We start from the raw sequence: 24,893 nt of genomic DNA on the forward strand, positions 1-24,893 counted from the left end.
GAGCAGAACTGCAAACATAGGTTATGATTCTCTGTAAGTGCATCAGCATGAGCGAAAAGCATTTCACATTTTCACATTATTTTTACATTCATTGCCGCTGATACACTGTAATCATAAATGCATAACCTAATTTTAATGCTAAGGTTATTTTAATGTGAATTCACTCCAATTTTTATGTTCTCAGGTATCAAAACTTTTTTTATGCTGCCAATAATCACATACAGTTCCTCTTATGTCTAAGCAATACTTAGAGTTACTATCAGAGTGAAGACAAAAATGAGAGCTGCTAATTATGCTGCAAAGCAGCTACTGTAGACTTCAATAGCAAACAGTAGAGTTTACTAGCTTATTTTAGCCATCATATTTTCAAATTGTTTCATTTTATTTTGGTAGTTGCATTTTTGAATGGGAGAAAATAAACAACTGATTAAAAAATAATGAACCAACATCAAAAGGAAAGAGAGTAGAATAGCAGGTAAGAGGAAAAATCAGCATATAGTGAAAGATTCACTAATGCATTACATTTCCTTCTAAACCTAAACTTCCAAAAACAGTAAGTGCGCCTATATATTTGCTACCATAACTAAAGATATGTCTAACACCACACAGCTGAAAACCTCAACTGTGTGCTTGCAGTGAATGAACATGATTGGCTTACATGTTTCCTGGTTCGGCTTTTATAAAGCAGATGATTAGCTCTCTCTGTGGCAGGAAAACCTCCTTCCTTGATGTTAAAAGTTTCTCTGACATATTTCTGTTCAGTATTCTTTGAATCCCAATTCATTACATTACCATATCTCTGTTTTACCCTACAATACAGAGTATGCACACATGTAATTATGCCTTTCCGCCGTTCAGCGCCAACCACAGGTACAAGCACCATATGTCAGCTCAGCGTGGACTTCTTATCGCTGTGTAGAAGAACCTCATGAGCTATTGTAGACCATTCAATACAAAATGTCTTTTGTCCTAAACAGGCATGGCTTTGTATTTGCTTTGATAAATTGTTTGGCTCTCTTAAAGAAAAGAAAAAGTCCCTGTTGCTATGCAACATCCTTTTACATCCTTTCAGCATCCAGCATAATGTCTGATACATGATTCTGGCTTAGCATAGAAATTTGAAAGTGCTGAACTTCATCCAATATACTGTTGCAAGTCTTGTTATACTAGGCAGTTTCATAAGGCTCCTACTGTTCCTTCATCTGGCTGACTATGTTCCCTTTTATTGGTTCTTTAATTGTCAAATTAGAACTGAGAAAATATGCAAATGTGGTCAACCAGTAATGTTAAACTTGTTTTTTCTTTTCTGTAAAAAGTAGACTATGCTAGTTTAAGTGTTTAGGTGATAGAAGCAGTTTACTTGCATGGCTGTATTAGAATATATATATAACCCTATCAGACCTATCAGCAATGCTAGGCAAGTGCGCTACAATGTGTAGTGTATGTTCTGTACTTTACATTTATAAACTAGGTCCACCATATTTTCATATATTGCACACATTTTACTCCTTGAAGTATCTCCAGTGTCTGGAAGTTCATCCTTTTTAAAAACCTGTTTCTTCTCACCACTTTCTGGAGACACCCAACACACCAAATTCCCTACTGCAGCTTTGAGAGGGCTGAATATAATGGACGCATGAGTTAAAAGTGTCACCCATTATGTTTCAAGATCTGTCTGCATCTGAAGCGCTGAGGCAAGCTGGTGGCATATCAATAATAGCTTCCCAGTGCCACTATTAGAACATCCTCAGAGCACAAGCAAGCACTGATTGAAAAGAAGAAAGATAATGACAGTTAATAAGAAGGAAAGCTGATTAAGCCATGGCCAGGATCTCTCTCGTTGCCTCTGTGCTCTTTCTCTCCCTGTTTCTCTTGCTTCTGCTCTCCCGTTGAATCATTCTGTCACTATGAAAATTACTGGCTTGTCCTTTTGACACTGCCATGATTAATTGCAGCAACATGAAGGTGTATATGCACCAATGCATTATTGTTACATTTTTGAAAAGGTTTTGAATTCATGATGTTGGTGAGGTGGGGGCATTTTGGCAGTGAACAGAGTGCAGGTGCTCTCATCATAGTCTATTCACAAGGGAATGCAAAACCCTTCTTATGCCACTCATTACTGTCTTGGCATTGTATATGGGCTTAGAATTGCATATCTCTTTTTTTCTGGGTTAATTCATTTTAGAATGAAGTAAGTGGTTTGTGTCTGGTTTCATTGTTTGCATATATTGAACTATGAAGTATTTTGGGATTTATAACAGAGCCATGATTGATAATCACTTTATTCCGTGCAATAGCACTGTAAGAGAATAATAGAGCCACAATGCCAAAGGCCCTCAAAAATCCTCTTTTACATGAGAGTGAACATTCCAGTCCAGGTCCTAGGGCAGCAAAATGCAAAATGTATGGCATAAGCCACTGTCATGGACTATATAATGCACCTAATCTCCTACGTGATACTACAGATGTACTTTTTATCTTTTCCCACAACATGTTTGGAAATCAACCCATCATAAAAGACCAGAAATTGCCTGTTTTGTGATAGTCTACTGATCAATAAGAAAAACAAGTGCATTCATCAGAACGCATAATATCCAAAAAGGTGATTCTTCTAAAGTTGTATCCGCCAAAAGTGCCCATGTCACTTTGTGAAGCGTTATCATCTTTTGGAGGCATGCATCACAATGAGAGACATCCTCAGTGTTATTTTGGCTGCTTTCTAATCACATGTAGAAAATTAATCAGTGTTTGCTCTCTCATTTGTACAGAATGAAAGAAGTGATGTGCTTTCCATTATCTCTGCCTGTCAAACAAGGAAATGTGGGAAATGGGATTTTTAGAAAATTAGTAGGTAGCTTAAAGAAAAACAGACCAAGACAGCAGCGATGGCAGATGTCTCCTTAATTGTGCATAGATTTTAGGATGAATTAGTTGGTTCAAATTAATATTTACAAGGACACAGGGTCCTGCTAGCTTATTTTGTTGCAGCACAAATCATGCAAGTAACCGTGTCCTATGTCTGTTTCTCCTTGCGTTCAGTACATTCAGAAATGCCATGAGATTGATTTCAGAGAACAGTTTACAAGATGTCAAATATTGGCTTTGGAAAACTTTATTCCACTCTTACAGATTATTTTAATCCTAAATCAGATTTGTTCAGCATATGATGTCTTACAAGTTAGCATTCTGAGCTTGAAATATTCAATAACGTCTCACATATATTGGTATAAGACAGAATGTTTTTAAAGCTTACGCATTCTACTAATTTGCATTTAATATCCACAAAGTATGGCTCAGCAAATCAGGCACAAGTAATGCAGAAGTAGTGTCAAGTGGAAAATGTCTCAAAATTGATGATGGTAATACTGTTTAACACTGAGAAAAATATTGTCACAATAAATATGACTAGTCTGTAATCATTTAGACAGCACAACAAATAATATAAAAAGACTTGTGTCACTCAACTCCTCTTCGAAGACTTTCTTATCGAATTTGTCTATTTATATCGCTGTCTAAAGTGTTTCCATATCCATGTCCCACTGTACATATGATCTGTTAATGGGAGAGGAAAGGAGCAGAACTGCAGAATAATGAAACAGAAATAGAACTTTAGTTTCTCCCTGCAGCTACATTTGTGTCATTCATTTTATTCATGTCTTTGATAAAACATCCATTTATTCCTTTTCTTTTAACTAAACCAGACAGGTGACAAAAAAATCTTTAGTCACAGTGAGATTACTGTGAATCAGCAAACTTATGCTTGATATTTTGCTGGAAGTAACACCTCAATAATGTATTATTTCCAACATGTTGAGAGCTGACGTAACACAGGGCTCAGTGCACCCTGTTAAGTCATTCAGACATTTAATCAATATTTCTTTTATGCCTATAAATGAACTTGTCTGTTAATGTTTACGGAAACAAATCAGTTATCTAGGCTTACTGAATTAATTCCCTATTATACCAATCTATAGCCAACACAGGTGTTATTGTGTACCCACACCATTTTGTCCAACAAAAGCTCGAGAACAGGTGCATAGATCTTTCTAATCCGCACTGCTCTCCCTCCACCTGCTGTGATAATTAATGAGGTGCTGCAGTACACATTGACAAAAGCTTCTTCTCTACGCAAGTTGTTGAGTAGCTGTAGGAATTAGCAGCAGATGCAATAGGGTCATTGTGGATAAGGTTGATGTTTTCACTTCCCATTGTGCTATTGAATTTTAAGCTGTCACATGAGGTAGACTGGTAGAAAAATTTGGTGGAGGAAAAAGTGCCAATCACTACAACAACCGAAAGTAAGCAAACTTTGGAGAGAAAAATTTGTTGTAGCTCTGTACTGTAGGTGTTGTGCAGGTTTGAGCAACATCTGCTGTGCATTAGAAAGTTTTATGAGTAAGCTATAAATACCACAAAAATCCCCTGCAGCACAACACAGCTCATAATGATATTGTGTGTCCAGTAGCAGCAGGGCCCACAGAGGCAGCCTTGTCAATAATATTCATATTACAATTAACATTGATGTAACAGTGAATGTGACTCAAAAGGGTAAAGCTGTCCACTAAGTGTAAATATTTCAATATGACATTTGAAATGCTTTACTTTTGTACTAATTACTATAGTGTTAGGGAGCACTTTCTGTTACAGTTTGATAATAATGTCATATTAAAAAGGAAACAAGAAGGTAATAAGATGGAAGTAACAAATTGTTGCCAAAAATCCAAGTAATTGTCTTGTATCAACAGTGGTGCTGAGTAGTATTACATTAAAGTTTATTTAATAACAACAGGTAATAATAACAAGTCAGAAACTGGTGGTAATTAGGTGGAAATAAAATATGCCTATAAGACTAATGTGTGGTAATAACATGACCCAGGACTGCAAATTGCAACACTATTTCTTTTTAATTACATATTAATAACCTATTAAAGCAAACTTCAAGAAGTGTGATGATTACCTGGAAACATCTGTGGTAGTTTCACATTGGAATATACTGGTAATTTAGAACTGGCCTTTACCCCGATGTTGATGATGTTGTTCTTGTTGTTGGGGATGGAAAACATCCAGTGCTGTGCTGTCACTTTAAATGTAAATCGTTCTTTTTGCTGGAAGAGTCATAAAATGTAAAGTTCCCTATTGCAAATATAGGCTGGTAAATTAGCGCAAAGAGACAGCATATATCGTCTCTGCACAAAAAAATTTACATACTAAGCAATGAACTGTAGAACTACAAATAATACTTTGAAAAAACTAAATTCAAATGACCAAAGGTTCCCCAAAGAGCTGCGGATTAAAATTTCTGTTCATTAACAGCACAAAAAATACCACAGGCAGTAACTACACAACCTTGTTTCAATGCTAATATCTGGAGGTTATGTGCAGAAATGGGAGTATGAATTCTCTATTGAGAGATAAGGCAGCTGGAGAAATTATGTGATGCATGAAATGCTAAGGAAACACTTGTAATATTCAGGGAAATCCCTGACTGCAGCACTAGCTACTGCAGAATGATATAGGAAATGAGACAATTCTCAAATTAAAATGGCATTATTCTATATGTTTAACAATTAAGAAAGGAAAGAAATAAGAATGTGGGTGGTGCTGTTATGATGATAAAACACAGAGAACAAAAACTGAATATTTTCACATTCTATACTGAGTGTAATGGCTCTGTGGCAAAACAAAATTTACTGTGTGGGCTCTCTGTTCTTAATCTTTCCTGCCGATCTATTAATCCCACTGTATGCTGCTGTCCCAGCCAACAGCCAACAGACAGCGTAAGCAATAGGCTGTAACCATTCAGCTGCATTAAGCAGGTGAAAAGACAGATATTGCCCTCAGTAGCTGTTGGCACCAAAATAGAACTAAAATGAGAATCAGTGTTGAAATTAATATGTCAATATTGTGTTTACCACGCAGCTTGTTGTGATACCTCCTAATGACCGCATATTCTATTAGGGCAAAATTGAAGTCATGCATTGTGGGTACTCTTCTGGTAAAGATAAAGTATCTAGTTAAATATGTCATTTTTTTTTCTTTTTTGCTCTCCTCTCCATCTGTTTTTCTCTTTCAACGCCTCTCTCCCTAAAGGTATACTTTAAACGAGATGGTGAGCTGATAGAGGTGATCTCCTACACTCTACCGTCCGCCAACGACCAGGGGAGCAGCTCAGCAGGGGTGAGAGGAGCCAGGCCACTGATCAGCAGGGACCTTGATGACACTAAGTTACAGCGGTCCCTCTCCCTCTTGGATCCCGAAGGACGATCGCCCCGCTTGTACACAGAGAGCCCCCAACGTGTCCACACTCATGGACAACAGGCCTACGAACCCAGCCCTGCAACAGAGGTCATTCCAGAGACAGTAGTGAGCCGGGAGTTCCCCCGCTGGGTGCACAGCACAGACCCACTCTACTACTTTAGCCACACTCACATCCCCCAGAGTGATGGCTCTGTGGTGGTGCAGGCCCGACTTACTTGGACCCTCAACCCCCAGTTAGATAATGATGCCCTGTTCAGCTGCGAAGTGAAGCATCCAGCACTGTCCATGCCTATGCAGACAGAGGTCACTCTAGGTGAGTAGGATGCTGTCCAACTCATTGCTTTTGCATGCTGTACTCATTTCCACACAGACCTTTTGCTCATCTGTCCGCTTTTCCACTTCCCAGCCACCCAAAAAACCGCAAGACATACACTCGTTTCTCATTTCTTTTTTCTTTTAATCTTCTGCTGTCTCCTCCTATCCCGTTGCCGCACTTGGAGACCGACTGGGCCTCCTTATGTCTTCGTTGCAAATGTACTCAGAACAACACTGATTTTCATTTGATGCTGCTTAATTGTGTTACAGCTGAGCAGATTGCAAGTTTAACACTGAATGCAAAACTCACAGTGAATGACAGAGCAATTCATCGAGCTGTCTGTTGCTAGATTGAGTTAACTCAGGAGCGTTATTGAAAAAGTCAGCCTGAATTAGAGAAGTCAGATGAGAATTTAGACACACTGACCAACGTTTTATTATAGGAAAGGCACTCACAGAGATGCTCCACTTCTTCGAACCTCAGTGAAAACCTCCTTTAAGCTCTTCAGTAATATGCTTTAGTGTGTCAGAGACATAGTGTCTTAATTTTGCCATTTCATCAGAAGGAGAAAAACGCAGTGGCATTAGGATTATTATTGTTTGTTCATCTGCAAACGATCAAAGGAGATGGAATAGCTACACAAATACTGATTTCAGAGAACAGGAGTCACACTTTATGGGAAAACTTAGCATTAAGTTTTAATAGCATCTGATCGAAGAGAGAGACACACATACTCTGACTTTAAAAATTTTGTTTTTGGGGGGGGTTTTTATTCCAAAAACAAAGATGGCTTCCAGCATATCCAATTAACACTTCAAAGGCAGTACGTTGGCATCACACTCCTGGATAGAAGCCAGCAGTCGTAACATGATAAACAGAGACAATATCTTCCATGAAAAGTTAGCAGTGTTTGAAAGCAAAAGAGGCTCTGAATGAGGAGGCTGTGGCTGGCTTACCATTGCAGTGTCACATCCTCGCCTTTCATTTAATTAAAAGTCCCCATTTTCAGTGCTGGTGAGCAGCAATGGTTACATTGTTCATCTATAGGAAATGTTATTACGTTAAGTACTTAGAGAATGCATTTACAAATTAATTACTAACTTAAAAGTGGAAAATACAATGCATGAAGGAGATGATGTTTTCGTGTCAATATTTTTTTTAGCTTTACAAATACCCTGCCTCAATATTACGTAAATAAATAAATAAATAAAAACTAATTTATTAATTTATTGCTTAATGGGTTTATCTTTTTTCTTTTAAGTGCTAGACCAAACCTTCCAAAAGCAGTGACTCACCCAGAGACAAGAGTGTGAGGTTGTTGATGATGATTATTATGATTAAATCCAGGCTCCATTTTTCTTTCTTTAGTAGAAGAAAGAAAAAGATTATCAGAATTGTTACTGTGAGAATAAAACTTCTACGGGCCAGAATCAAATATAGTTTTGAACAAAATGGTTTCGTAAAATCGATAACTTAGAATTGTAACTCACCTGTTCAAGGACAAGTCTGAAGGAAACAGAAAATTGCTAAAGTTATACTATTAAATGTTTGTTGCTTTTTCCTCTTCATTAAGGTGTTGGAAGTCTCACTGTGAACAAGCATAGATTGTTGGCTGCAAATTGGTATGGATACAGAGCAAAGAGATCTGAATAAATGACACTGATTGACTGATTAAAAATATAATTTTCTTAAATATCTGGGACTGAGTGCAATGGGACTGTATGCAGTTCTGAAAAAATCTGATATCTTGTTAGTCAGTACAACTGAAAGGTCTAGTATTGGGGGATCAGGCAGCATTGACTGAGGACATATATGGTACCTATAGAACAATTTTTAAATTAAAATTGTTCAAAATGTATTCATTTATAATATCTACATTGTATTTATGAACTAAATGACAGGTCTGACACGTGTAAATGGCATGTGTTGTTTGTTTGTTAAAGGGAGAATTTACAGCAACTTTTATAGCTGGTATCATGAGTTTAAAGACCCACATACAAGTAGCATAAGATAATGTTTTATGGAATAAAGGCTTTATCTTCTTGAATTTAAACCTGACAACATCCTATGAAGAAAGTAATAATGTACTTCTTCGAACTATTCAAGTGTGCTATTAAGGGATATCTGTAAAGACACTTGTCATATATAATAAAAACCATAATAACGAATTTCAAGCTATATACAGCAAATTGATACTTTCAGAGTCACTTTCTCTCACACTCCTCTGACTCCTGTAATGGTTAGGCAACACATTATTCCTGAGGAAAAAAAGTTTGACAAAAATGTAGTGGAGATTTTAGGTTTAGTTTTATTTCCTCACAACTTGTATGCCAAAAAAACCTTATGCCAGATTCCATATGTGTATGTGGGTAAATAGGTTGAATCTGCAGGGCATCAATTAGAGGAGATGGGACACTCCTTTCTGTTGAAGCTTTTGGATCTGTTTTCTGTCCAGATTGACAAGGGAAGTGTTCATTTTAGGCAAAAATCATGTATATGGTGTATGGTATATGGTGGATTATTAATTAGTTGTGGACTAATTTTTCCTGAATTTTTGTTGGTGAGTATTCCTCGCTGCACCGTATGTATTGTAGTTGTGATTTGCTCATTTTAAGTTATTATAGAGCTATTTTATCTGTTAGCACACTATTGAGGTTCTTTGACATTTGTTTTTGTTGTTTTTTTATTGGGTTTTTTTTTGGATAGCAATAGAGTTCTAACGAAATAATAGAGGTTTCACCTGTCGTTGGCACTTTACTTATATCAATTTGTTGATGGTTTTAAACTTTTAATGGAAATCATTGATATTGAGAAAAATATGAAATATTACCAGCCATATCCCTGAAGAGGATCTACTGTCTAACAAAGCCCTTTGGCCCTTATTTAAAAACCAATTGTTGCGACTGCCATTGTCACTTTTTCAAATGGGAATTTCTCATACCACAAAATCGCCTTTTAAAATGTAATAACTGTCACCCTCATCTCCCAAGTGAATAGAAATATAGTACATCACTTGCTAGAGGGAGGCAGGCGGCATCAGTTGAAGGTATAATGGCATGAGCTGTCTTCGCAAGACAAAGTATTGCTGTAAGGATTCTAACAGCTCTTTGCCTTTTTCGCATGTTGATAATACAGATGACACAACCTGGGTGAAAAATGGGCCCTGTGAAACTCTTGCTAAATGTCAAAAGTGTTAATATTTTGACAAGCCTTTCTGTGCTGTGTTTGAAGTCATTAATTTAGCACTACCTTTGTTCTTTTAAAGAGATGGAAGAAGCATCAGTAGAAAAAAATGAGAACAGAAAATGTGCGTTTGTTGATTGTAATTAGAGCGTACTTGAAATTCAAAGCATTCACTGACCTGCTCAGAGCTTGATCCATCTTGGAATGGAATAGTATTTAGGAAAAAAAGGTAATATGGTTGTGATTCACGTACCAAATTGTGTTGAATATTATTGCCAGACTAAATGGCACTACGTTTCTAGAGTATATCAGTAACTCTAATTCAATGTGACTGTGTAAAACAGCTCACCTTAGGATTCTCATCGCTTACATACCCAGTTCATTTATTATGCAGTTGTAACTGGATAATTGCACTCATACACACACCCTCTTGGTTCTCTCAGGTGTGTTTGGTCAGGAAATGAAAGGGAGATCTTTTCAGTGCTCATAAGTAATAAATCTTTCAGAGATTTAATATCGCCACAGGAGACAGAACGACAGTCTGACAATCGACCAATGTTGTATCACACTTCATGAATATTCATGATTGGCTCTGTGCTCACCATACAAATGAAAATGAATCTGGTGCTGGTCTTCACAAGTCTAAAAAAGTGACTCACCTTTATGAGATCATGACCATTTTATTCATGAACGTCAGTTCATTCATGAACAGTGTATCCTAAAAATTAAAATAAGTTTTTGGCTTGGATTTATTTGAATATAATTAGACAAGAGATGGAAATGTCACCACACCCTACAGCAGTGAGAAGGACTCCAGGAATTTAAACAGTCCAGTCTTTGCTGTGCCAGGTCCTGATCATCAGGTGCTCCGTTTCAGGAACACATCTGTGATCTGTGTGTGCGTTTGCATGTCTGAATATTTATGAGGATTATGTGTGTGCATGTAATGTGTTGCAGTATGTCGCTATGTTGTGACTTTGTTCAACTGCAACATAATTCCATGGTCATTGGTCTGTCTTAGTGTTTTTAGCCACCTAGTGTGTAAGGTAAATCTAAGAAACACATAGCATGGGGCCTGATTCATCATGATGGTACAATCTGGCAGTCAGTCAGGCCTCTAAATTCAGCTGCAAGCCTCTTCACCTTCTCTTTCTAAACCGAACCAGTCACCCGGCTAATACGGTAGGTTCCCTTCAATGGTTTAAGTCTGGTGTACAGCTGGGCAGACCTGTTGATTCCTTCTCTTGATATTAAAGCACACCTGTTGCATGGTGTGCAGTTGTTTTTCTGGGGGGGCATGTTTATTCTCTGACCTCTCTTAAAGTCATAACAGTTCTTTCTTTAAGAAGTTGGGCCTTAAGTGACATTAGGTCTCATGGGACCGTGGCTCATTTCTCCTGTGATGCCCTCACCTCAAAGAAGCTGTAACATGTCCATCACGCTGCATGCTGCCATAATCAAAGATGGTGACGTAGGACGCCAACTGTCACTGCTGGAGCAAATCCCAGAAATCGGCCATCATCTTCCCAGCCATATGCCTGGCGAGCTCTATGTGACGCCATGACACCAGTATTTAAAAATACCCTTCTGTTAGTGTGTAGGAGGTGGAAATATAGTGCTTCACACTACCATGCCAAAACTAGCCTGTTAAATGCCATCCGTCTTCAGCGTGAGATGGAACACTCATGTCAAATTGCTCACATGATGTCTCCGGTTTGGATGCCAGGGCTAAGATGTGATTATTTTGCCTGATTTTGATTTTTCTTTTTTAAGGTTGCTGTTGCCAAAATTTCTTTTTGGAATTTGCACCCGTTTACACTGCTTGGGGTCTGAACAGATACATCAGCTTGTAGAGAATAACAAGTTTTGCTAATAACAACAATAAAAATAATGATGATGACTATGATGATATTAATAATATCGCTTTTCAGTCACTTCTTTTGCAAATTTTCATGGAATTAAATTGCTTTTGTTTCTGCTTTATATAACATTCCCTAGGAGAGGATGTTATACTGTGGACAGTGTCACACGCACAATCCACAGTGTAATTTCTGAATCCATTAGTCTGATACAGGCTGGTAGTCATTGACTGCCTAAGAAAAGTCTGTGATTCATTAGTAGCAGTGGACAGTTTGTTTCCAGATTAATTGCCGAACAGTATAGGTCATTTGTCTGTTTATTTATTTATGCTTTAGTTCATCAATGAAAGCAAACACCCTGTGTGATTTATATTAAGAGTTGGAACCAAATTAAACAGAAGAACTCCTGGGTTGCATTGTACAGGCGATAGGATACCCTTAGCCTGAGTCTCATTGCATGTGATGCTCAGTCCATTTGTTTAACATATGGAACTGTGCAGCATCTGGAGCAGTTATCTTTAGGGGAGCTGTTAATCATCACAAATCGTGCAGAACCTGCTTATATTGTCCTAATGCAGCGTGCTGTGCAGTTTAGCTGCAATGAAATGACTTACCTTCATTTTTTTAATAGCATTATGCAAATCATTCATTTTATCTCAACACTACATGCGCAGGACAATCGCTGGCCCCTCACAATTCCATGATATTAGAATCTGGCTACTCCCTCTCCTACTTGCGCCCCATTGTTTTAGATGGTCTAAATGAAAGCCATCTGGGGGCTGCTGTCCGCACCAAGACACGGGAATTAGCTCTGCGAGTGTCCCTTATCTCACTGCCTCCACACTCCACCCGTTGCACTCCCATTCTCCTCTAGTAATGAGTATCTACCCAATTTAGTTCCTTTTCTCTCCAAAGGGGAATAAATCCAGCACAGTTCTTTGGATGAAAGAACCTGAAGGTCCCTCGCCTCTCGGCCTGTGACCTTAATAGACAGGAAATTGTATTTGTATCCCTCCCTCTGCGACCAAACAGGTATCCAGCAGGATTTGCTCCCCATATTTAGTACAATGACCTTTGTCTCTCTGTCTTTTTTTCTTTTCAGCTGCTCCAAAGGGTCCTAAACTTTTGATGTCCCCCAGCAGGGCAAAGGTAGGGGACACAGTGCGCATCACTGTGCAAGGATTCCAGGTAGGATCGCCAGGGGTAAGTGCATGGGGTTTTAAGAAAATGAAAGACTAATTAAGTCTGCAATAGGAGGAGATTGGTGCACATGTGCAGTGAAGCCTGTTTAGTTTTCCTCTTTAGTGACCACTTTGCTGGGCACAGGCATATTTTCTTTAACCTATTTATTCAAGCATGTGCAATATTTATTTTGAAAAAAATGTATTTACATTTCAACATTTTGCTTAAAGTTAGTAAAGTTAGTCCACCCAAAATGCCAAACATTGCAGCTTTTCAGAATGTTTGTTTTCAATAAATCCTCAAATGTAAAACTAAAACTAAAGAATTAAAATGAATAAATTCAAAAGTACATGCTTATGTTAGGTTGGAAACTATGCTATCAGCTGTGATGCTGCTTTCAGACTTCCTGATTTCTTTTCCAAAATAGGAGCAGGTGTCTTTTGTGTGAATGGTCTCTGGGTGGTCCTGATATCTTTGACAGAAATGACACATTGAGAGTCGGTCAGGTGAAGCGAATATGGCTAATCCTGATATAAAACAGCGTAATGGAGCACAGCGCAGGTGCCCTTTGTTACTTTGTAGTCTATAGGAATCATACTTCAGATTTCAAATTTAATTTAATGAAATGAAATTTATGAAATTTTATGGAACGAAGTTAAAATTCTGCATTGTTGTTGTTATCAGTTTAGTACACTGAGTTATTGACGTCAAAGATTTATACATGCATGTCTGCCCAGTGACCTTAAGATTATTTTAAAGATTTTTTTTTTAACAGGGTTAAGTTTGGTTATTATAAACAGGCTTGACTGTGGCACGCAGCCAGTTGGGCCCTTCGGCAGCATAGGCATCAGTGCGTACAGATTGATCAGAAAGAAAATTTCCCTTATCCTTCCCCGGGCCCTAGGCTTTGGGGTTTCACAATAGATCCGATTCTGTGCCAAGACTAATAATTTTGCTGCCTGCCTTTGTGATGAAATAAGATGTTCCTCTGCGGAATTTGTTATTGATGCTTCTTTTACAGAGGATTTTTTTTCTGTTCCTTCTCATTGATGTGTTGTTTGTTTGTCAGTCTTGAATATGTTTTTAATTACAGTATATTCGTATTATTATGCAGCAGTATTCATTACATCATTGTCTTAAAAACAAGTGCAACAAGTTTAAGTTTAAGACTGTACTGTCTTAAAACACAGTAGACTTGCTCACATCTATAGTAGAGTATACACTGTGCTTGAAAAACTGTGGAAGAAGGGCAAACTGCAGTAGCTGAAAATGTTGTTTGTTTTGCTTCACTCTACATTTGTGAATTTGCCAAATAAGCTAGCTCTTGAGTTCATGGACCTCTGTAGGAAAAAGTACTCTTGAGCAGAAACAGCCACACTGACGGTTACTTTTTCAGCACAGTTAGTGATAGCACATACAGGACTTCAGTTCTACACTAACTTCATGTGGTATGTTTTTCTCAAAATGTGAGGTTATGGTGGTGACATTTCAAGACATCCCTAAGACCAGGGCTCTGTCCTCTGGAGACTGGAGCGTGTTCTTTAGAAATCTTTCAAATGTGTCTTTTTTTTGTCATGTAATTTTCCTTTGAGGATGCATAGTTAGAGTGATACAAACGCCTATCTGTGTAAAACTGTTGTAAAGTGAAGCATGATTATTAATGCATGTTGTTAACTTGCCTTTGCATTAGGGGGAAATTGGAGCTTGTATTATTCATGTATACTTTGCTGTTAATCTCTTGGCTGACACTCACAGACTTTCTCTGTTCTGCCCTTTCAACACCATTCATCTGCATTTTTTTTCTTTTCGTTCCTATTTTTCTTTCCATTCCATTTGGGTGTTGATAGAACGAGGTTTTCCCTGAGCCACTCTTCACCTGGACGAGGGTGGGGGGCCGCCTGCTGGATGGGAGCACTCAGCGAGAGGGGAGGGAGCTGATTTTGGAGAGAGTGCCAGCTGAGCTTAACGGCTCCATGTATCGTTGCACAGCCCAGAATCCTCTGGGTTCCACAGATACGCACACTCGCCTCATAGTCTTCGGTATGTACGCTGAACTCTGCAACATACTCTGGTCCCATTCTGAAGCAGCTGCTACACTAGCAGTTAAACTGAAATCATATTTAATTTTGATGAATTATTTAGGGGACAATAAATATGAAATAATGTTTGTCACAATTTCATAGGCACACATTTTACACATTTAAATGTCAAAGAAAATTGCGTAATTCTACAAAATTCGCTTTAATGTATCTATAATATCTTTGAAGAATACTTAAGAGATTTATGTGACCGATTTTAGGTATAAATCATTAATGCTGTTGAGTGTGTGATTAATAAGAGATTGTAATTGCTTCCACAATGCATTCTTTTAAGGGCAGCACTTTTGAGAATAACTATTCTCTAGCAAGGGATTTAGTGACTATTCCATTAATGGCATGTCCTCAGCTGTTCTCACTTAAACACCAAAACACAACTATGGTATCAAAGGCTCATGCTAAAATCAAAAGACTTTGTTGTTGGCAGTGTTAGAAAAGCACTTTGTTCAATGGCAAAGCCAAAGTAAAATGTTCATCAAAAACTAGAAGTACTTCATTTGCTGGTGTTGATGTGGGAGCTGGAATGCTTACAGGTTCTGTTATGTCTGTGTGCCCTGCTCCTCTGGCTCTGTTTGCACTGGACACTCATGGAAGAACTGGGATCTGCCTTTCTGAGAGTTCCAGTGAAATGACTTCTGTTACAGCTAAATGTCACTTTGCACGAGTGCATTGACAATTTAATCTGTCGGTCCCGTGTTGAAACATACCCCCGACTCACTTTTCCCTGAAAAGTCATATTGTAAATGATATCCAGAAATTAAATTGGTTTATTTGAATGACCTCATGGCTAAAAAGGCTACAGCAGAGTTACAGCCAGAAGTAGGCAGACATTATTTATCTTTAAGTCAGCTAAAATAATACCTTTTTAAATGTATGTTCAATGCTACCTGTAAAAACTAAGCACATCTTTCTTGATGACTGTCTATAATTTCTCTGTAGCAGCAACGCTGCCAAGCCTGCATGCATACCAGATGCAAAAAGATGCTGGGTCATCTTTGAGTGGAGCTACTGTGAAGCATTCATGTAACAGAGACCTGTATTTGGAAGTGCGATAACTATAGATAGATACAGCCACTCCTCTTACGCAGTCCTTGTGTAAAGAGAATTTTTGACACTTGTACTATACAGATGTCAAGTTAAGCAAGAAAAACTGGGAGATTTTTTGGGGAAGTTCAGAAATGTGAAGTATGCACATGCATGGGTTTCAGTCCTGCAGTGCCCCTACTAACATAAATCAGCTTGACACCATTTTTGTACTTGAGCAACTCTGAAACAAAGAACATGTTATCCTCATTTCTTTCTATCTCTGCACCTGAAACACTCCTTTGAACAAGGTTTAAGTGTGTCACAAATGTACAAATTACTGGGCAGGTCTAATAAGAAGCCACTTTAAGGGAAAAGTGCCACTTTAGGCGGGCGTTACCTTGAGAAGCGTTTTGCTAGGAAGTGCACTAATGTCTATTTAACACCCTGATGCATCCTCAGGTGTCATGGGCTATGTGCCTAGTATGGCCCATCTGTCTGCCTTCTCCTTGTAGATTGCCTTCACTCACTCTAAGGGGAAGTAAATGGTGATTAAGTGACCTTGGCACCATCCCCCATGGCCTTGAGATGAGACACCTGCCGGGGTAGGGGGGATGAAGAGATAGAAGTACTTGGGGGCTCTGCTCACTTCACTAAATGTTCAGTATACATCATCAAGAATAATAGAGTATAATGATAGCTTGCTATAGAGACGCTCCGCCAATGACAAGCAGCGTTCACGTCTTGATGATGTACATTTCTAGCCACCCTCAGTGATAATATCCAGTCAGATTACTTTGAAGTGAGTCAGCAGAAATGAGAAACCCGGTAGGGACAAACACACAGGCAGACAACTGTACTTCACACACAGGCAGAGACACGCAAATATGTATGCCTATGCAAATGTGCTGGGCAGGCAAACACAAGCGTGCATATCGAGAGTGCAGACACTAATTTCTCTGGGCATCTCAGAGGAGCTGCTATCTTAATATGGTTGCAATGAAACAAGTAAAGTTTCACACTGTGCTTTATATGTGGCTTCCACCTGCTCATATACAACATCTAACATCCAAAAATAGCTCACAAAGTGGAATTAAAGGTTGTTGTCAATGCTCTGAAAACCCACTGCTCCCTTTTTTGCAATTACTTCATCCCTATGAGGTCTTTGAAACGACATGGTCAGAGAGGATTGTGCAGGGTAGACACCAATGCTGCTTATTAAAGGTGCAGTAGGTTTCTCCAAACGTCTTTCTAAGACTGCCTTGCCACAGCTTTAGTTCACGGATCTCAGTGCTGCTAAAAATTTGTCTAGGTTGTTGTTTTGCAGTGCTGTGTGTTCCCAGGTCCATTTGCAGCCCCAGCCTTTCCGACTGGGGACCTTCCATTTAGCATGTGCTACAGGAACTTCATAGTTCAGTGTCACTAAAAGCTACAGCTTTTGTCAGATATTGCTGTGTTTTTCTCTCTTTTTTTTAAGTTGTTTTCCTTCTTTGTTTGCATATAATTCAGTTCTATACATAAACTGTGTCTACATCAATGGTTGATTGTTTCCCTGATCTTTCTTTTTTTGTCCTTTCAACAGAAAATCCAAGCATGATGAAAAACACACAGAATCTGAACAGTAAGTATTTCAACCACAGAGCTGACAAGCATTCAGTGTGTGTGTTTTTCATAATAATGCATCTCATAATTCTGGCTGTATTGTTTGATCATCACATTTTCAGACATGCTGTATGTAATATGAGAACAAACTGTGACACTGCAGTCGGTTCAGTGAGAAAATGTGTGCAGAAACGTAGCACTGATCAAAGTACCAAATTCTTTAGCTGACTGCGGTTTCGACATTCAGCGTATTGACAGGTGGATGTTTTTTGATTCTGCCCTGAATACTTTGCCCCAGATACACTGCATGAGAGTGATTCATTCAGGATTAATCTTTGCTGATGTTCAGTACCAGCAAGCAACAAACCCTTCCACTGACTAACCGTGCCTGTCACTTATGGCTAAGTGTGAGATTATCGGTGTTTCATATATGCATTGGTGCCTCATTTGCGGCTTCTGAGATTATCATATGTAAAGATGAGGGATTGTCAGGAGAAGCCGCAGGGCTGTGACAACAACCTTTCCATCTTTCCTGTTTTCTTGCCCCTCCCTCTCTCTTTCAGCTCTAATTTTTTTCTGTTTGTTTTTCAGTTCTATCTCCCTGGCTTTTGTACTCACTTTCTATCTCCCAGTGCCAGTTTCTCTTAGTGCTTCATCCATTTTTGGTAGCTCTTTTCCTTTTGTCACCACCTTATTTCCCTCTCTCTGCTTATTCTATTTTCCCTCCTCCATCATATTTATTTTTCCTGTTTTTTTTCTCTTGAGCCTAGCTCACAATCTCTGTTTTTGATGCAGATTTTCCATCACGTCGGCCTCATGTGGAGTGCAGATTATGCTGTAGTATAAGAAAACATTCAGAGCTGGTTAAAAGCCAGACTCTGGATTCTTGACTGGTGGGTTTCTGAATCATGACTCACCAAGACTCAAATAAGAACATAATCATATAGAGACAGAAATCAGGGTTTAGATACAGAAATAGGGATAACTCAGTTAAACATATGGAGACTCTTTCTAGTGTAATTTCCTAATTTCCCCCCATCAAAAGTGATGAAGTACAGCATGACACTATTTGTGGATTAGTTCACACAGGAGTGTATTTATTAGCTGTTGTAAATTGTAACTTCTCTTACTTTTAGATGCAAAAGGAATGAAGAACCTATATTATGCCTTACATATATATATATATATATATATATTTATTTATTTATTTTTTTTGCAAGGATTTGATTTTGCTTAACTGGAAAACACATCTGAATGATATATTTGCCTGAAGTATAATCCTCAGTGCATGTGTGCACTGCCTATGTTTGTCCCAATAAACAGTGGGAACAGCTTCCCAAGCAGATGGCATGCAGAGCTGTCTTTAAGCTTAAAGTCAGGCAAAATTTGAACAGCCTTGTAGTCCAGCAGCACTTTACTATTTTTTTCTTGTTTCCTATAAACCTTTCTCCCACTATCCTTTTATTTTTTTTACTCTTCATTTTGCCATTTGTTCCCCCCCGTCTTCCTCTCCTGTTCCCTTCCTATCTTAAGGATGCAAATCTGGGAATGCAAATGCTATGGTAAGCACAGGAACAGGTGTGTCACAGCAAGGACAGAATCAGGTCAGCATGGACGCGCAGACTTGCCTTGCATGCAAGTCAAATTGGTACAACATAGCCCCAAGAGGTCACTACACACGTGCCGCAGCTTAATGCCTGAATGCTGGACTCCTCATCTGGTGCAAGTAGGAAGCGCCACATCTGCCAGTCAGTCAAGTCTGTCATAGACAAGAATACTAGTGTCTGAAACAAATTGTCAAGCTACATGATGTTGCAATGAACGGAATTTAATAGATGAGTGAATTTTTAATAAAAATGTGACATGTTTCCTGTCACATAAAACTCTACCAGTCAGTCAAGGGTGGTAGAAGCATCACAAGTTTGGAATTGTCGCCCTATGGTGCAAAATGCATCCACTTTGCTGAGACACAGCTGTTTAACCATAAGGCAAGATTCAATACAAGTCATAGCTGACGGACTTTGCATTCACTGAGTCAAAAATAGCAATATTGCAAGAGCCGTGTGTAGTAATCACATAATATACATTTTCCAAAAACCTTTATTAGAACACAAGTCAGATCAGAAAGGATCCAGACTGGTGGGCATACAAACGGATGCGTCAAAGCCACTGTCAGAAATGTCGTGCCGATTTGTAAAGCCAGCTAACTTAACTTAAACCTTCTCTGGAGTCAAAGTATTCGTGTGAAAAGAAAGCATTATGATTCCAGCTGACATTTTAGAGCCAGTACATCTGAGGTAAAGTCATCCTTCTTTTTTTAAAAAACATGTTGCCACAGAAATCAGTCCCAGTTGTCTAAAAAAAAAATCAGGTTGGCAGAAATGCATTGAGGTCTGAGCCAAAAACTGAAGGTAAACAGATGGCTGGGTGACTTGCATCCATGACTGTAGACTGGAATAGAACCTCAGATGATGATCTTATGGTTGGGTGAGCTCATTACCAAATGAGATGCGGTATTTATTGAAAAGATCCAGTTGTTATTGTCTGATGTTATGTGACTTGCATAAATAGAGTGGAATTTAATGTATGTAAAATGTCACTCTAGAGTTCTCCTGAAATTAACCTTCAGAAGTGATTTATCATGGAATCCTGATTAATTTGTGAAACTCTTTTTGATTTAACTCTTACTAATTAACATTTGTCAGTGGGTGGAGCGGGTGGATCCTTCAGATTCGCTTGGCTGTGTTATCTAACAGGCCTAACCAGATTAAATTTTGAACCTCAATCTTACCGCACACAGTGTGGTCATCCTCTCATAGTGAGAGTGATTGTAGCCACAGTCTTGGCACTACTGGGACAAATTGCCGGTTATATCAGCAAAGACACACCCACGGTCGTTCACAACTTTCCTCCCTCAGCAGCCACAAGGGAGGTTCAGAAAGCATTAGCTGCACAAAGCAAGTTTCTTTCATGACTTCTCTTCTGTAATATAGTACAATGCTGTTAAATGAAAAGCGCAAACACTGTAAATAGAAGTATTGTTCACTATAACCAGGCATTTAATTTTTCAAGAATGAGAAATAAAAAACAATGTTTATATTCAGCTTAACTGTTAGCGAGATCAAACAGGGATTTTTGGATTTTATGTCATTGCTGTATCATATTATTTTGCACTTCAAAAGCAGAGGAAAACAGGGATTTACTATTACTCAGCTGCAATAGGAAATCATTTAACCCTCTTAAGCAGCAAGAAGTTGGAGTAATGTGTCAAAATATAATGAATACATGTGTCAAATAAAGTTTTCAACAGTTAAAGAAGGACTAATACATTAATCTATATTTCTATGAATCTTGAAACATAATGTTGACTTTGCTAATAGTGCTAAATATAAATTGAAATTTCTCTTTAAAGATCCAATAGCAGGCAGCTTTTAATAGGATCCCTCGACTTTAGATCTCCAATAAGTGTTTCTGTGTAGTTTCTCACAGGCTTCCGGTACCTCTCTTTTTTGACTGCTAGTCCATTCTTCCTGTGCTTTTGTTAAATCCCAAACTAGTGATTTTCAAGATGATTCATATCCGGGGACTGAGATGACCACCAGGCATGTGCCTGGGCTAAATTGCCTGGTATTTCACCAAATCCGTAATGTCAGTCACAGTCGATTTTTCCCTTTTCTGCAACAGCTAAAGGCAACCACATCCATGCGTGCTTGTCTTGTTGGTGATGTCTTCTTGTCTGGGCCTTTCATGTCTTTAACTAATACACTTTGGTGAAATAACTGTTACCCTTTAAAACAGTAACTTTCAGGTTGCCAAGTTGATTACACAGCTGGAGCACGTGCTGAGACAAGATTTTGGTATATCTTTATCACAGCTGAAGCAAATTCAGGTGCTGTTATAGAGTTTCAATTCCTACTAGTTTAATTATATCCTGACATGTGGTAAGTTTAATAGTAAGTTATTTAAAAACAACAGTTTTATAAAATAATTTAATCATTCTCATCTACATTTCTATATTTCACTCTGCATTAAACACACAGTTACGGAAATTAATGAATGGATGTATTTCAAAAATGTCATCCACCTACATAAGATGTTAAACATTTTAAACATGTTATTTTGATTACATCTCTCGACTCAAATGTGATTTATAAAAATTTATAAACATCTTTGGAAGGTTTAATAGATAAACCCTTAACAGCTCAGCAGGGCTAAATAATTTTGATTGCAGCTGTACCTCAAGTGATTTCAAGCCCCCTGAGTTGAGACATTTAGAGAAGAAATGTTTTTCTGATGAAGCAAAGTCTCAGTCTATAAGCAACAATCAGGTTAAAATAGTTTATGTGTGTGCCATAAACAATTTTATAAGCTACAGCAGCATGGCCACTATTGTTTTCACCTTGTAAGTCTGTCTAACTGTCTGTGTGTCATGGCAAAATGTGGTCCTGGGGATGCCTACTATAGGTGGAACTGTCAAATAAGTGGTTTGAAGTACTTTCAGATGGGTATGTGGACAGCCGTGCAAGATACAGTCCCAAAATTTTACAGGTGTATAGTTGGGATCGGTTGTGAAGATTGGTGTCATGTCACCCGTGAGCAGTGTTGGTCAAGTTACTTGAAAAAAGTAATCAGTAACTAATTACTGATTACTTCCCCAAAAAAGTAATCCCGTTACTTTACTGATTACTTATTTTCAAAAGTAATTCATTACTTAGTTACTTAGTTACTTTTTAAAAACACGATTTACAACCTGAATAGGTGATAAAGCATAGATCTTTCAGCCCAATTCTACTTTTTCTACAATCCATCATACAAAATGTAATCAAATGGAAAAGTCCCTTTTTAAAACTTGTTTTATTAGTTTTAATCTTTTAACTTTATGCATCAAGCAAAAATTTTATTATATGCAACATTCTCTGACTGAAAGAAATTTGTTTTAAACCTATTTAAACCTATTTTCTGCACATTCCAGCACATAAAATATATTTTTTTGTGTGTGTTTACACTCAGTCTTTCAAATAGATGCAAGTAAAACACAGCAGAAAATAAATAAAGTCAAAGACTAGCGGTCCTTTTGCTCTATTTTCACCTGTAAAGCAGGAATAGGGTAGGCGGAGGTTTACCCTGGTGCAGGTGTGCCGCAGCAGTCAGTGGAAGAATCCCCGAGTTTCTCTGTGAATTTCCCATTACGTCGTAGCGCACTCGATGCTTGCTTGGAAGTTTAGGGGGTTTTTTTTCGCTGTAAAAAGAAGTTTTCTTCCCACGCACAGCGGACACTAATGTTTTTGTCACTTTTTATGGAATCAAACTTAAAGTAAGGTCAGTACTTCCACGCTTTAAACGCTGCACGCTCATACTCTCTCCCGCAGTCGATCCATTGTTGATCTGCACACAGCTGTTGTCACAAACGTCGCACTTGCTTACGTCACTGTCATGAGACATTCTCGCAAAAAATCACAGTTTTAGTAACGCAGCGTTCCTACGGGAAAGTAACGGTAATCTAATTACCGTTTTTGCAATAGTAATCCCTTACTTTACTCGTTACTTGAAAAAAGTAATCGGATTACAGTAACGCGTTACAAGTAACGCGTTACTGCCCATCTCTGCCCGTGAGTACTGGGTAAAGGGCACCTGGAGTAGGCCTTGAGCTGCTTTAAGCTCTGATAACACAGTCTTTTGCATTCCTAATGTATTTGTAAGTCTCATAGGTGTCTTTATCTGGTTTATAAACATAAAAATATTTTCCACAATAGGCCTGGTGGGAAAACTCACTGGCAGCTGTTATGATCCCATCACAATATGGTCTTGTTTATTTAATTGTTTTCAGTTGAGTGAAAACATAGAACAGTTCAATGCCCTTAAAAATCCCTTCTTAATGAAATTCCTATTTTACTGTAAATAACATATTTAGCCACTTCAAGCACGAGTATAATTCAGAAGAATTGCTCAGTGGGATGAACAATTGCTTTGTTTTTTAAAATTGATTATTAATGCACTACAATACATCAAAACGATGAATGAAACGGTCTGATTGTCGTTTTCTTTGGTTTTGTAGATGAAGCCCCCCGCATGGATATGCTCGGATTAACGTGGATGGCACTTGTCCTCACAGTGACAGTGGAACTGACGTGAAACCTCTCATCCAAGACGTTCTCGCTCACACATACTTGCCCTTCTTATGTAACATCAACACATGCACACAGTAACACACACACAATCACACAAAACACGATTCCCACAGTCCCACAAGCCTTCTCCAGTCATCAACAGACCCTGCATATGTCAGTCGATCAGGAAACAGTGCCACCACACGATGGCTCTACACTGTTTTTGTAACAAAAATAATAACCAAGATAATGATATGAAAAGAACAACATGATGAACATGACAGTAACCACCTCCTATATAGCCCCGCCCAGTTACACCTTTTTTTCGTTTCTTGTCCCACGTCTGCCTGTTGACCAATAAAATCAGTTGATTTGAAATGGAAAAGAAAAAAAGCATTTGGATTTTATTTTATTGACTCACAATATTATTGGTACTGAAATTGGTACTGAGATGTGAAAAATGGAACTGATTTTAGACTGCGACACCACATCAACCACACCTGCTACATATCCTGGGATGTACCTGACTAAGAGCAAGCTGATAAACCATGGGAGAATAAATACAGATGCTCGAAGTGGAGACGCTTTTTTATTAATATACAAATTTCTTTTTTTCTTTTCTTTTGTTTTCTTTCTGATGGCTCAGAATGTACAAGAGGATTTAAATGCAGAAACTAGAAAAAAAAAATCTCATTTTGAGTGTATTTTGTGTACATCAGTGTAAATACTGAAAAATAATTAAAAGAGGTTATATGGGTTATGGTGAGGGATGGTTGCTGAAATAATTGGAGTTTACACTCCTCCACCCTTGTTTGTACTTCATTCAACTCTGTTTTCAGAGATAATTCTTGGCTGAAAAGGATGGAAACATTAACAGCCTTTTTGTTTCTCATTTTGGCTTTTTATATCTATATGGCAGGTCTCCAAGGACAGAGTAAAAAGTATCTAACATATGTCTGCTGTTTTGGGGTTGTGGTGCATGTGACGTTTGAAGATTCTTTCTCCTTTTGGTGTGTTGCAAATGACAGCACTGCAACTCATTGTCACTGGCCTGTAATCCAGTTATTTACTTGTGACATACTATCTTAAGTGACCTACATTGTGTACAATACGTAACTCTTACCCAGACATTTACAGTACTAGTAGGATCATTTTAGCCGCCATCCCAGGGAGGAGTTCACCTGAGGCAGCTTGTGTAAACAGGGTTGTTGCATTTGTTTCATTTCACCTCTATTAAAATGGAGAGATGACAAAACTCAAAAGC

General features: G+C 38.3%; 1 protein-coding gene across 3 annotated transcripts in view; it reads left to right on the top strand.

Moving 5' to 3' along the window:
* The window catches only part of igsf21a (immunoglobin superfamily, member 21a), a 181,937-nt gene extending 157,046 nt beyond the window's left edge, over positions 1-24,891 (top strand). For 2 of the 3 annotated variants that reach the window (XM_084929175.1, XM_084929174.1), the window contains 5 exons: positions 6,094-6,574; positions 12,722-12,822; positions 14,649-14,841; positions 17,503-17,541; positions 23,578-24,891. In XM_084929175.1, coding sequence (XP_084785301.1) covers positions 6,094-6,574; positions 12,722-12,822; positions 14,649-14,841; positions 17,503-17,541; positions 23,578-23,654 — 891 coding nt within the window. In that variant the 3' untranslated portion in view covers positions 23,655-24,891. The remainder of the gene's footprint in view (positions 1-6,093; positions 6,575-12,721; positions 12,823-14,648; positions 14,842-17,502; positions 17,542-23,577) is intronic. The other variant, XM_084929176.1, reaches the window with a different exon arrangement.
* Positions 24,892-24,893: the final 2 nt, after the last annotated feature.

The sequence above is a fragment of the Perissodus microlepis genome, chromosome 5, assembly GCF_051167445.1.
Source record: "Perissodus microlepis isolate ML-2025 ecotype Zambia chromosome 5, ASM5116744v1, whole genome shotgun sequence".
NCBI lineage: Eukaryota > Metazoa > Chordata > Actinopteri > Cichliformes > Cichlidae > Perissodus > Perissodus microlepis.